General features: G+C 43.7%; 1 protein-coding gene across 2 annotated transcripts in view; it reads right to left on the reverse strand.

Annotated features, from left to right (window-relative positions):
- LOC117365956 (cytokine receptor-like factor 1) overlaps positions 1-15,293 on the reverse strand; it is a 51,884-nt gene that overhangs the window by 12,856 nt on the left and 23,735 nt on the right. For both annotated transcript variants that reach the window (XM_033956932.1, XM_033956931.1), the window contains exons 3-6: positions 13,536-13,665; positions 12,978-13,147; positions 12,032-12,189; positions 2,845-3,013 (exon numbers count right to left, since the gene is read on the reverse strand). In XM_033956932.1, coding sequence (XP_033812823.1) covers positions 2,845-3,013; positions 12,032-12,189; positions 12,978-13,147; positions 13,536-13,665 — 627 coding nt within the window. The remainder of the gene's footprint in view (positions 1-2,844; positions 3,014-12,031; positions 12,190-12,977; positions 13,148-13,535; positions 13,666-15,293) is intronic.

A 15,293-nucleotide genomic window follows, 5' to 3' on the forward strand; every position in this document is an offset into this window, starting at 1 on the left:
TAGATTACTGCAATGCCCTTTATCAAAGTATAACCCAGAAAGAAATCCGCCGTTTACAACTATTGCAAAACACTGCTGTTAAATTAATCTATCATGCAAAAAAATTTGACCATGTCACTCCTCTCCTCCGCAAAGCACACTGGGTACCTATCACTCATCGCCACTCCTATAAAATACTCATCCTCACCTTTAAAACAAAAAAAACTCTAACTAACCAGCGTTCATACATAAACTTTTGATCCCTTACTCATCATCTAGGGCCCTCCGATCTAATAATCAAAATCTACTCTCTATACTGTCAATACGGAAACTGTTTTACGATACTACCCGCAAATCCATCTTTTCAGTTACCGCCCCCTCTCTGTGCAATGCCCTCCCATTAGACGTTCGATTAGAGCAGTGGTTCCCAACCCTGTCCTGGAGGAACACCAGGCCAATTGGGTTTTCAGGCTAGCCCTAATGAATATGCATGAAGCAAATTTGCATGCCTATCACTTCCATCATATGCAAATCTCTCTCATGCATATTCATTAGGGCTAGCCTGAAAACCCGATTGGCCTGGTGTTCCTCCAGGACAGGGTTGGGAATCACTGGATTAGAGAACTCGCTTGAAAAATTTAAAGCCAAACTTAAAACTTTCCTCTTTAAAGATGCCTTTACTCTTTAGTATCAGTTTCTGCCTCTTAATCCCTTGATTTTTGTGAAGCTTTGAAAAAAAAAAATAATAATAATAATAATTTTACTTCGATGTATTTTAAACAACCTTTCCCTCCCCTACTTTCCTTCTGTTTCATGTATGTTAACCTAAATTTGTCTAGGATTTTTAATATTTATTTTAACTGTTTTCTTTGCAGTCTTTTTATATTGTACACCGTTTAGACACTTGTTTTGATAAGACGGTATATCAAAAATAAAGAAACTTGAAACTATTTGTAATCCCTGATACCACCAATTCAAACCAACACTTCAGGTCCCATAATGCAGTGTTTCTCAACTTGGTCCTGGAACATAAGCATCGGAATGGGAGAAGCCGCAGGGTCCCATGGCCTCCCCAAAAATTGGCAGTCGGAAGTATGGCTCTCTGACTCCCCCACCTACCACCTTTTAAATGCTATTTATAAAACTCAAAACAGTTGTGATGATTTAAGAATGAATTTCAGCCTTTTAAGCGTTCGGCAAGTTCCGGTGTTTGGTCTGACAAATTAAATCATACTCTGAGCACTGTTTGAGAATATGCTTGTGAATGTGTATAAAAAATAGTGAAAAGCATTATTTTGTGTTTGTTTTATATCTCTTTCCCCTCCTTCCCTTCCATGATTTGGCATCTCTCCTTTCCATTACAATTGTATGACATCTCTTTCTTCCCTCCTTCCATCACCCTTCTCTGGAATCTGACTTTGCTCCCTTCTTTGAGTCTTTTCTCCTCCCTCCCAATGTAACATTTTTCCCTCCCTCCTCTCCACCACTATCATATCCAACAATTTTCCCTCCTTCTTCCTTTCCCCACGTGTACCTTCTCTCTTTCCCTCCCAGTCCACACACCTATGTCCAACAATTCTCTTTTTCTCTTCCCTCACCCACCGGCAGCATCTCTCTTTCCATTCCTTCCCACCACTCCACTCATGCATCTCTTTCCCTCCCTTCCTAACCCCGTGCAGCATCTGCCTTCCCACCTCCTCCCAGCCCATGCAGCATCTGTCCTTCCCTGCCTTCCAAAACCCCTTCCTGTCTGTGCAATATCTGTCCATCTTGCTTTCTCAACCACCCTCCCATGCAGCCCTAGCAGCATCTATCCTTTCCTCATTCCCAACCCCAGCCCCCCCCCCCCCCAACTGGATTCTGTGGTACAACCTCTCCCCAGTTCTCGACTCCCATACCTACCACATCCCTGCTGCTGTAATTTAAAATCTTTGGGTAGCTGGTGGCACAACGAAGCCAGCCCCAGAAGTGTTTGTTTTCTGCAGCACTTCTTCTTTCTGCGTAGGCAGGACTCTGCAGAAAGAACACTTCTGGGATAGGCCAATGGCAGAGGGGCTCGATTAGTTGTGCTGCTGTAATTTAAAATCTCTGGGCAGTCAGCAGCACAACTAATTGAGTTCCCCCGCCATCAGCCTACCCCGATGTTATTTAAGAAATATGTCTTACAGTGCTAATCTAATGTCTGTCTAATAATAAGCTTTGAAAGGTAATTCCCTGGAAATGTAGAACCGAAGGGTTAAGGTGGAAGAGAAGTCAATAAATGTAACTTGATCTACTACCAAACTTACAAATCACTCCAAACAAAATCAGATTCTACTATATTCTAAAAACCAACCTCATTCCCAGTAAAACTTATCTGTGACACCCACCGGATCAAAAAATCCACCAAACTTCAATGATGCATACACCTGCAAAGCAAAAGCTATTTTACCTCTATGGCTATGGGTATATGGAAAATGCTGCAATTTAAACCACCCTATGTCCACTAAGACTGTATTTTCAGGTCTGTATGTTATAACCATACTGTAAAAGCTGAAATTTAAACCCCCCTATGTCCACCAAGTCTGTATTTCCCACCAAAGTTTGTCCTGCTTATACTGTGATTGTAATCTTGTGACCTGTTCTGGGCTCCTTTGGGAGGACGGGCTAAATAAATGAATAAAAAAATAAAATATTTTGGCAGATAAAAAAATGCACAGAATTCATAGCTATATGTGATTTGTATGCATCCATATGACCTGAATGCATGCTCACCACTGCACACCCCTAACAACAGCTCTGGCAAGTCCACTGTGTTGAGTATCTAAAAAAAGACACCACTGCTAGTACTGTCACCGTGCAAACACGGATAAACCAATTACTCACCACTTCGAGGAGTTGAGGCAGCGGTGGGATTACTCCAGTCGCTCCAGATCCCAGCTTTCCTTGATCCATAGATCCCATAGGGATTACACCGGACCTGGACAAAGTAGACAGTGCCGGACTTCAGCCCAGCCAGCCGGCAGGATGTCTGGTTCCCGATGTCATCCATCACCTTCATCATCAAATCAAAGCCAATCAGATTCAAGCCAGCAAATTCAGTGCTGTCTACCTTCACTCCCCTAACTCCCCCAAACAATGAGTAACCTTCCTGTTATGTCAGTTTATCTCCCATAGGTCATCCATCATTCTTGTTCTTTTAAGACCGAAAAACATATAAGATGTTCCTTTTGTGCTTAATAGCTGTAGGATTGTATGCTCAATAATGATTTGACAGTGACTTGTCTTAGGAAATCTTTTTTGCGGTTTTATGAGTGGTTATGTCAAAAAACATTAATCCGCTCAACATGCAAAGCAATTTAAGAAGGTAGAAGAGGATCCAGCCTACTTAAATCACACTCAGTGGGCTAGGCATTGAAATTCAGTAGAACAAACAAAGAAATTGATCCCTTGAATCCACAGAAAAGTGAGAATCTAAAACAAAAGAGACTGAGGAAGCCGATGTCACTGATGCAGGCTCTATTAAAGCTTGAAAGCAATTCACAATCTTTTGTGATAGCAATAAAGGCTAGATTTACTAAAGCCCTCTTACCTGTCTGATCCTGTTCCGCTCCGTTTCCGAGTCTTGCTGGGTGACCCATTCACTAAAGGCTCCCTATGCAAATCAACCAATCGTAAACACATCCACAAGCAATCCCACGGATTGCTGAAGACCGATCGCGACGCATGTGCAGACCATCATTGATGGCTGTGCATGCGATCCCGCATGCACCGCTCTCCCGCACCAGCGGAAGAAGGGGGAAGGGTTGGGGAAGGCAGGCAGGCAAGGCAAGCAAGGCAAAGGCGGACTCGCTGCAGCCTCTAGAAGCAGAGGGGGTGGGGGGGGGGAACTGCCAGACTATGGAACTGAACACGAAACCCGCCCTGACTCTCCTGCTCTCTGCTGCCCTTCCCCGCAGTGCGAGCCCGTGGTTTTAAAGCGGGGCTGCACTGCGGGGAAGGGCGGCAGAGAGCAGGAGAGTAGGGGCAGCATTTTCCCCCACAGACTCAGCAGGCTCACAAGTACTGAAAGGTCACTTGGACACACAAAGTCAGAGGCGTGAAGAAGTACAAGTTTTATTCACAGCATGCATGCTGGACCCCTGAGCTTCAAGCTGGCTCAGAAGTGCCGAAACCAGGAAATTACAGAGATATTTATTCATTTTTCTGGCTATACAACTGAATTCTAGAAAAAGCTTTTCACGTGTTACTTTTCTTAACACTCATTGGTTCTAAGCTCACACTAGCAGGTCACTAGCAGGACACCTATCTAACTCTAACAGTTAAATGTACAGAAGGGCAGGGTACATCATGGCTCAAACTCTTATCTATTCAGCTTACAATGTGGTAAGGTAGGGACATACATTTTAGGCAGATGCAGTCAATAGATTATACACTGTTTTCAGCTATGTAGGCCAGAGCAATATTTTAAACAACAGTTAACTATTTCATGACCCTACATTCCCCCCTTTCAGGCTGGCGTACCTAAGGAGCCAAGCCTGACAAAATAAAGTTAGGGGTCAGGAAAGTCGGGGTCCCCAGTGGGTAAGGGACGATACTGGGAGAGGGCCAATGCAGCAGTGGAACGTTTGACAACAGAGTCCATAGTTCAGTGGAGCAGCTTTATGGCTATGGGGACCATACAGGGCAGGCAGCAAAGGAGCAGAGAAGACAGGGCAGCAACCAGCAAGATGATCTTCAATGCTGAACCAGAGGGCAACCAGGAGCTGAAGGTACCAGAGATCCAGTCTGCAGTAAGGTCACGCCAGGTCTGGTCAGGAACATGAGCCAGTTTGGTGATACGATCCACATCGTTCTCAATCACTTTACTCAAGTTCAAGGCAGCAGTTGGAGAGGTTGAATTTATCACAGGCACAGCAGCTAGTAAATAGTCCAAAGCTAGACGATTCTGATAAATAGCAGTGCGCATTTTAGCATTCGCTCTGCCAATGGTACTCAAAGCTCGGGAGGTCTCATTGGTTATCAGTTCAAGTACAGCTTATAGACAAATAATGCAGTTCAGCATATAGATTGGGGTCCGATAGCCCCAGGTGTCATCCTCGGTCCATGTGGCAGGTCCATAAGCAGCAATGATCCGTTCTGCAGGCCAGTCATCACCCCATTCACCTATTTTAAGGGAATTGGTGGAAGTAGACCGCTTTTGGCGACCTCTGGTGTTGAATACAGGGGCTCCCAGGTGTTCACCATCGGGAAGAAGCTGGGACGAATCATGCAAAGCACACATGTACCAGTCTAGTTAGCAGGCAATCAAGAGTAGGCAAACGAATCACAGAGCCAATATCAACTATCAGGAGCTGACCATAATTCATAGGAAGTTCCATTAAGCAGTGTCTGAAGGGCTGAAGACAGTGGGAAGCAACAATGGAGGTTCACAAGGCCCATCGTGAAGGTCGTGGACCTGACGTAAAAGTGAGGGTCTGTGAAGTCAGGTTTAACATGTCCAGCTGCATTGCCTCCCATAGCCACTGTTCTCCCATACTAGTCCCTCCTCATACAAAATAATTGCTAACATTAAGAGTCTGACCTATAGTTTCAGCAAACTATATAAACAGATTTCTAGTGATTACAGGATATTAGTATCTACTTTCATAATTTCATAAAACTGGGAAACACCACAGAGTGATAGACAGGAGCACATGAGTGGGATACAATTCGGACATATACATCAGTACCTGGGTCTCACCTTTTACCATCAATATACAATGCCATGCAGTCTCTGGCCTTCTGGACTTGGACATTGGCATTCCAGTTATATGGGTCAGTGATAGTGAAAACCATGGGATTACAGTAGCCTGTAGTACACAAGGGGCCGGAGCTAGGACCTATAGTAAGGGAGGCAGACGGGGTATTCTTTCTCATAAAGGACAGGCTCCACCATTAGTGAAGGTTTCCTCATAGGGGCAGTTCTTAAAGGCATCAGGTTATACAGACCTATATACTTAGCACATTTGGTATAATAACGCTGTCAATCTAGGGAGCCACACAAAACTGAATTAGGGGTAGTACCATGACCTTGAGAAACATCAAATAGCACACATGTATCACAATACAAAGACACCGGGCGAGTGGGGTCTACAATAAGAGTCTAGTTGATAAGTGGACCCTCAACATTATCAATGCAGATTTCCGTCCACTTTTAAACTTCATCACCAGTAGGTTGGAAACAGAAAATACTCTCTGATGTTTGACACTTTCTGTACTTAACTCCTTCATGCAAACAAACATCAGGCAAAGGGGCTGCACTTGTTAAGTACAATAGGAAAGAAATACAGAAGAAAGAAGCATAAGTAAGGGCAACACAAATATCAGATCTATATATACTAACATAGGAAGCTCATTTTTCTTTCAGGCACAACTTAGAAAACTTCAAACAGTTATACTCAAGACACTTGCTAAAGGCAGTGTGAACCACAGGCAGTCAATTAAACTCAAACACTTATAAAGAATTATATTCAGAACACCTGCTAAGTACAGTGGTAAATATTCAGAACTTTTGAGGTCTTAGAAAGCTTCAGCTGAAGATCCGTGTTGTAGTGGAACCAAGTTTCATGTCCGGACACCTTTGACAACTGTAAGAGAAGAAATTAGGACAGTAAAAGGACCTATCCACCTAGGTTTCAGGGGGTCTGACTTCCAAGTTTTAGCCATACTGTATTTCCAGGGAATTACCCATGGACTTGTGTAGCTATCAGTAGTGGGGCCCTTTCCAGGACCCATTTATGGAGCTCTTGAAGGGCTTTAGCTAAAGACTGGACCTGACTCTGGAGGATATCTGATCCCAGAGTAGCAAAGGAACCAGGATCTGGGTTCACAATGGGTGGTGGCCGGCTGGACATGAGCTCAAATGGGGCTTAGATGGGATGCATCTAATCTGAAAAAGAACAGAAGGCAGCAGGACAGGCCAGGACAGATTAGTTTCTTCAATTCATTTTGTGAGAAGGGTCTTAAGAGTTCTGTTTATTCTTTCGACCTGACCAGAGCTCTCAGGATGGTAAGCAGCATATAATTTCTATTCAATTTGGAGGGCCTGAGCAATTTGTTGGACAACATCGGCAATGAAAGCAGGGCCATTGTCACTGCCTATAAAAACAGGGAGACCAAAGCACGGAATTATTCAGGAGGTGTTTGGTTACTTCCCTGGCGCGTTCAGTGCAAGTAAGGAAGGCTTTGACCCATCTAGTCAGGGTGTCTGTGAAGACTAGGAAGTGACTGAGGGAACGGGAAATGGGCATGTGGATAAAATCTACAGACAGAACCTGCATCGGATATGTTCCAATAGGTTGGTATCCAAGAGGTGGCAGTCATCTGATTGGGAATTTTATTCTAGAACCGACAACACACTGTCGGACCATATTCCGGACTAGCTGATCAAGGTGATTGATAAAGAAATGTCTCTTGAGAGTCAATTTTCATAGCGGGTTCTCCAGAGTGTGCCAGATCATGGCATCTTTTGACAATCGTGAGGGCCAGGTGTTGAGGAATAACTATGAGGGTACCCGCTGTGCTTGCGTTTGAAGTATCAGTGTGTGGGTCTGGATTGGCACTTGAATTGGCGCATTTTGTATCCACCCCTCTTTCAGGACAGACTGGCCCAAAATAATGCATGCCCAAGTCTGTTCCTGAGAAGCGTATTGGGGTGTAAGGGAATCCAGAAAAGGAATGATTGTATACAGAGGAGCCAAAAGAGGGGGCAGAGACTGGCAGCTCGGGCTGTGCGGTCGGCAAGGGCATTGCCACGAGAGACAAGGTCCGTCACGCATCTGTAAGCATGGCAGAGCATAACAGAAACACGTGAGGGTAGTTGTACGTGGATCAGGCGGCCGGAGGCTGTAATGAAACCTCGATATTTCCAGATGGCCCTATGGGAATGCAAGGTAAATAAAGCATATTTGGAGTCAGTATATATATTGCAAGACTGAGAGGCAGAGTGGCGCAGGGCAAAAGTGAGGGCATAAAGCTCAGCTTCTTGGGCAGAAGGGCCAGAAGGCAGGGGCCTGAATCAGAAGTTTTTGGAGGCAGCGAAAAGACGCTCCTGAAGTTGGGTCCAGATAAAAGGGGCTGAGTCAGCGCCTTTGGTGGAATCATACAGAGGACGAGCAATAGTAGAGAAATCAGGGATCCAGATGGGACAGTATCCTGCAATACTGAGAAAGGTGCTCAGAGCCTTGCAGTTATCAGAGACAGGGAGACTACAGACAGCCTAGACCTCGGTGTAGGAAGGGACCTGGTACCCTTGGAGATTTGAAAGCCAAGGTAGGTGACACGAGGAAGGCATACTTGAAATCAATGTAAATATGGCCACAGGAAAATTTAAAAGGCAGACCCACTATCTGAAAGACTCAGATAAATAATAATAATAACAGTTTATATACCGCAATACCGTGAAGAGCTATGTGGTTTACAAAAGATTAGAGAAGGTACAAAATAATTGAACTTAAGATGTGTACTAACACATAAGAATTGTTCTCAATCCCTATTCTATATCAGGTTCCTACCCCAAAGAGCTGACTTATAAAATTAAGCTAAATGCAGTTCTGGATCCACCCACTAAGCAGGGTAGTCTGACACAAGCGCTCTCTAAAGCAGCAGTCCCTTCACTATCAGCTGACTGGCAAAAATATTTACTTCAATACAAAAGCATTCCTAAAAATTACATTGTTATACCTAAACTTACATTTTTTTTATATACAGAAATACAAAACAAAGATTGGAATATACAGTAAAACTTTGGATTGCAAATAACTTGGTTTGCAAGTGTTCTATAAGACAAGCAATGATTAAATTTTAACTTGCTATACCAGTAACGTCTTGCAATACACGTACATACAGTATAGAAGCATCACATTTTCACAACTGAGCCAATGGTTCCTCTCTATATGACGCTGCAGGAATGCAGTGACTGTTCCAAACGAGCAAGGGCTTACAATACAAGTATGTATATTTTTGTACACTAGTGCCCTGGAATACAAGCATACTTCTGGAACAAATTATGCTCCCAAACCAAAGTTTTACTGTACTCACAAGTTTAAACATTGTTCATTTTTATTTTTTTTTACAATCAACATGGGTCTCAGTAGAGACTTACTCCCCCTTCCTACAGAATTTCACAAAGGAGAGAGAGTTGCTTAAAGATCAAAGAGATCAAATTACAGATGTAGTCCTTTTCAGAACTTTTAAATTTAGACAAATAACTACTAAATTTGGACAAAGAACTTCTTTTTAGCATGGAATATAAGTTCCAGAAATCATATTTTTCGTTTATATGCATTTCTGAATATGCATATACATTTTATAACATAGCCAAAAACTTCAAATGCAAAACCACTTATCTGTTTCAGGAGAAACCACATTGGAAGTGCTACACATTTCATGGCCCTTATCAGCACAAAAGGAAAAGTACTCTCCTCTCATGCTGTGAACAACTGACAGTTTAAACTTCACTGATACTTTTGAACAGACAGAAGTCATAAAGAACCCGGGATACTGCAGGACTTGGGAATCAGATGAAGGGAAGAATTTGGCAAGGTCTGAAGCAAGGGCAGTGCTGAATAGAGAGGGGCTAATTTTAAAGCCCTGGGGTAGACGGGTCCAAGTTACTTAGGAGGTTTGTCCAGTGGAAGGGTTTTCCCATTGGAATGCATAAAAACCTGACGAGTTATGTCCTCTTCCAGGGAGCCAGAGGGGGCCAGCCCACACCAAATATCGGCCATTCTAACTGGCACAGACAAATAAGGGTTGATTTGTTAAGTATAATCAAAGACAAATTCCTTTTTTAAAATTAGCTAACATATCAAGGGATCCCCACAGGTAGACAGACATCCCCCCATTGTGCAATGGAGGACAAAAACACTTCCCTGAATTCCTGGCCCCGCCCATCTCCGGACTAGGGAAACGCAGTACTAACAGGTCCACACTCGCTTCGTCCTCAAGGACGTCTCAAACACTCTCAAACACACAAAACACAACAGATTTCAGTTCAGTTACTCAACCAGAAAATAACAGTTCCTAGAATCCCTTTCCCACAACTTTTCAGCGACAGATCACGTGGCTTACTAGGCAGGAGACGAGAGACAGGATAGGGATGATCAATCCCCACTTACCAGATAGTGGCCACTCCAGTTACAGATACAGATACAGATTCTTGTACTTTAAACTGAGACTAGATAAGTCAGTTGAAGCGGTCCAACGTCCTGAGGTCTGCCAACCCCCCAAAAGGAAGGCAGCCGGCTAAGCAGACATATCAGCCGTAGGACCAGAAACAAGTGACCAATCGAGTAACCAGTGGTCAAGAGACCTTCAAGTCCCTGTTCGGGCGCCAAATGAAAGGTCACTTGGACACACAAAGTCAGAGGCGTGAAGAAGTACAAGTTTTATTCACAGCATGCATGCTGGACCCCTGAGCTTCAAGCTGGCTCAGAAGTGCCGAAACCAGGAAATTACAGAGATATTTATTCATTTTTCTGGCTATACAACTGAATTCTAGAAAAAGCTTTTCACGTGTTACTTTTCTTAACACTCATTGGTTCTAAGCTCACACTAGCAGGTCACTAGCAGGACACCTATCTAACTCTAACAGTTAAATGTACAGAAGGGCAGGGTACATCATGGCTCAAACTCTTATCTATTCAGCTTACAATGTGGTAAGGTAGGGACATACATTTTAGGCAGATGCAGTCAATAGATTATACACTGTTTTCAGCTATGTAGGCCAGAGCAATATTTTAAACAACAGTTAACTATTTCATGACCCTACAGTACGAGACTGAGCTTGTTACAACGGAAAGGCAGAGAGTACAGTTTTTTAAGTGCATCTTATGGCTCCTCCACGTAGCACACATGGCTGCCCCACACTACACAGAACAAGTGGAGTTTCTCGTATCCTATAGTCAGCTGCAAGCAGGGAGTTTCAGCGCGGGAGAGAGCAGGAAAGGAGTGAGCGACTGGTCCTTACCAGTCACTTGGTTTCTGATCGGCCAGCCCAGTCGGTGTGCCTGAGAAATGTTGGTGAATTGCTGCCTTGCTAGATTTGCATGCCATTTCCCTAATTTGCATGCGTGGATCGGATTGGGTGAGGACAGGATCTGCAAGAAGGTTAGTGAATCGGGTTGGGGTCATAAAGGGGTCGCAAACCAATCAGTACACGATCAGTTTGCTTAGTGAATCTAGGCCAAAGTACATCCACAACTTGAATCTTTTCACCATATATTATTCATGTAACACAGATAGCTTACTTGTTTACTCATCATATACCACATACAACATGTGAACAAATAGATTGTGAATTACTTTCAAGCTTTAATAGAGCCTGCATCAGTGACAGATTCCACAGTCTCTTTTGTTTTTGAGTTATCTGGGCAGTGCCATTGAATATCGACTCTGACAGACCTTGATTAGGTAGGCCCGAGAGGGATGTTCTGGAGGAAGTGCGGTGGAGGAACTGGCAGTTATGCAGATGCTGTCAAAATTCAGTGTCAGCGACCAAACAGGACTGCATTAAAAGGAGTCCCAACTTTGGTCACTTAGCCATGCAGATGCCAGAAGTGAATATTAGCTGGTACCCGCATAGTTATCAGTGGTGTCCAGCCTGCCACACACATGCTTCCCTCCCTCCCAACCACCTCCCATTATGACCAGCCCCACTCCCCAAGCCATGTCACCATTACAAATGTCCTCCCCCCTGCCCTGATGCCAATAAACACCCCCCCCCCGGACCCTAATAGTACAGTACAAATTCCTCCCTCCCTCTCAGTACAGCACACCCAATACCAAACCCCACTTCCTCATATGTCAGTAGGCTCTCCCAGTATGTCTCTGGTGGTTATATAGGTCTTCAGGGCAGGAGAAAACCCCACTCGATCTAATACCTAGCGGCTGTGGCTTTAAAATGGTGGCTTTGCCTTTAAACATACTCTCGCAGTACTACTGCTAGAGGTCAGCCTTCCATATATGGACACTTTCACTTCATGGACACTCTCTACCTGTGAATTGTAACATCAGATGTGTGATGCCTAACCTTCCATTCTCTACTCTCCTCCACTCTGTAGCGGATCTGATACATGGCTTGGAAGAGGAAATCCTTGAGAGCTGGTGGTGAGCTCCAGCGGACGATCAGCTGGTCTTCCAGGTCCCCAATTCGAGTGACATGAACATCTAGTGGAGGATCAGTGGTTACTGGAAGGAGAATGAGGATATTATTTAAGGATTATCATATCAGGTGTTCACTGCATGTATAAAGTTGACTTCTCCATAGCAACGAGTCAAGATTGGAAGTTTTTGAAAGAATAAATTAACCCTTTCATATCCTACAGAACACATTCTGTTAGATTGCACTGTAATAGCTACTATGACTACTACTAACCATTTCTATAGTGCCACTGAAGCTTGTAGCACTGGTCTGCACCCAGAGATTGTGAGATCAAGTCCCAGTGCTGCTCCTTGTGACCCTGGGCAAGTCTCTTAATCCTCCAGTGCATACCACTTTGAAATGCCAAAGCAACAAAAAGGCAGTATAAAAGTCCCCATTCCCTTTCCCTCTGTGAAGTTTACAGTCTACAGAAGACATACATACAAGACAAATAAATGACCTTGGGTTATAATTGGAACTGAGTAGTACTTAACTAAAGAAAGAGAGATTACATTATTTAGTAGATTAGAACTGCATGAAATAAGGCCTCTATCCTTCTATAAAGCCTATGTAAGAAGGATAAGTTATGTGGTGGAGTGGAAGAGACTCTAATCCCTAAGATCCATTTCTTCTTCCAAAGGCAGTTTAAGTACCATGCAAATTTAGCATGCAAATACCCAGAAAGCCATAGCCTTGTTTCTATTAAAAATCCAACCAAAGTACACTTAAGGACCTTAAGAAAAATGAAAGTGGGACTGAAATAATGTCTTACTGATTGAAGAATATAAAGGGTTTAACCAAAAATCATTGCTGTAGATTGCTCACTCTTTCTTACCCACGTCTAGAATATCTAAGGTGGTGGTGTCAGACTTGGTGAATCCCAGCCGGTTCATAGCCTCCACCCAGATCTCATAGGGTGTGAAGAGCGCCAGGTCTTTTGGGATGTGACAGGAATATGGTCCCACAGTGTGATACTCCAGACATGTGTTATCTCGGCCATACCACCTGCAAAGCATGGATCTCACCTCCATAAGAAGTTACAGGAAGGAGTCAATTATCTATCCAATCAATACAGGCCTAAAATATTCTATTTATCTATCTATCTATGGAATCAGTGCTATAAACATTCTGAAATATCCATATACCTCCTATTGGTATTTCTGGTTCTACTCTTCCAAAGGTTATATGATCTATTTAACCTGGCAATATAGCTCCATGCTGTGTTTGGTAGATTCACTGCCTTGGATGAATCTCTTCACAAAAGCAGCAATAAGTCCCAAATGACTGCACCCACTTGTGTACTTGTGAACTTAAGTCCTCAAATGAATGGCAATTTGTCAAATAAGCAATTAAAATGGCAGTCTGAGAAAGTATCCAGACTATCTATGTGTACCTGAGTTTAAATTTCAGGGTGTAGTTGGTGTGGAGGTAGGTTTCTCCCTCACTCCCAGGGGCCCACGTACAGGTGAGATCCTTCGTATTTCTGGACCAGCAGCTTATGTTTGTGGGTTTCTCTGGAGGCACTGGAGAGAAAGCAAAAGAGAAAGAACACACAAGGTAAGTTGGTACACAGATCAATGAGGACCCATGGGGGACTTGGGATCTCTTTCAGTTTTGAACTGGTGTCCACCCAAATTTGACAAAATAATTTCCAAGCACCATATCTGGCAACCGCCTCCCCCCCCCACCAAAAAAACATAGTAACAAATTCACTTTGAATGCCATCACCGAAATATAGAATCGTATATGTTTAGTTACAAATATTCAACCTGTGACTTAAGGACTACACTTCTCCCTCCACATTTGCGGGTTTAGGACTCGCGACTTTGGTTATTCGCGAGTTTCTAAACCCCCAGTTCCATCCCGCCTCCTGGACCTCTCCACAACTTACCTGGTGGTCTAGCAGTAAAGCAGGGCAGGAACGATCTTTCTACTCTCCTGCCCTGTGCAGAGCCATGAACAAAAATGACTGCCATGAGTTCCCGTGGTCTCATGAGACTACAGTGGGAATTCACGGCAGCCATTTTTGTTCATGGAAGATTGCTCTTGCCCTTCTTCACTGCAAGACCACCAGGTAAGGTATGGAGAGGTCCGGGAGGTGAGGCTGGGTCAGAATCGGCCCTAATATTATTTGCAATATTTTCCATATTTGCGAGCCAGCTCTTCCCCAACCCCCAAGAATTTGGAGGGAGAAGTTTATATACAACTCTTCAGAGCTATCATACCCAGAGCTTCAGAGAATACTGTATAAAGGGTAACTACAGAATTCCTGGATGGCTAGTTATGATAATCAGTGTCTTCCTAACACATCCCCTCCAGTGGTAAAGCTTGAATGGTCTCTGTCTCTCTCTCTCAGGCACAACCCACCAACCCGTAGAGCCTGAATATTCCTTTCTCAAGTTTACCTCAATCTCTGAGATTCTTATTTCATCAACGAGAAACATAGAAGGGAACAGGATAGCAGGAGGTTAAAAAGTAAGAAGGCACAAAGGTGAAATAAGGCAGTTTATATAAAAGGCAGGTGTGGAGGTATCCCCCATGTAAAGGAGGAAGGGAGATTGGTCTTCATATGCCTTTGGAAATGACTGTAAAGAAGTGTAGTCATTTTAGAATTCTGAGTAGTGGAGAGGTAATGTAACTAGAATTTTACCCAAAACCAAGTTCTTTACTTGCAACTAGTGCTTCCAACAGTGCAAACTTTGCTCCCCATCACCCCACCTTCCATCAATCCTGCCTTGAAGAGACGACCACTGGGAGATGAGAAGCGATGCTCTGTGCCCATATCAATTTTGATATTGGCTTCTCTTCTGAAAAACTGCCAGCTAACCAGGCAAGAGGTGGTGCTAGAAACATCTGCATCTGGGGAACAGGACTGAAAACATCAAAAGCCCATTGGATGGCAACGTGCCCAACTTGAACAGGCAAAGTAAAGACAAAAGGCTTTGTTACCCTATGCCCAGTCCCCAAGCCATCCAACACCTCAAATGCTTGCTATAAAAAAAAAAAAGTGCATTCTCTCAGTATTAGAGAATGACATGGGGACAAATCTTTCCCCGATCCTGCAGGAACTCAATTTCCCCATCCCATCTCCACAAGTTTTGTCGCTGTCGCTGTCCCTGTCCCTTCCTCATTCCTGTAAGCTCTGCCTTAA

Source organism: Geotrypetes seraphini, chromosome 8 (genome assembly GCF_902459505.1).
Source record: "Geotrypetes seraphini chromosome 8, aGeoSer1.1, whole genome shotgun sequence".
NCBI classification, from domain to species: domain Eukaryota; kingdom Metazoa; phylum Chordata; class Amphibia; order Gymnophiona; family Dermophiidae; genus Geotrypetes; species Geotrypetes seraphini.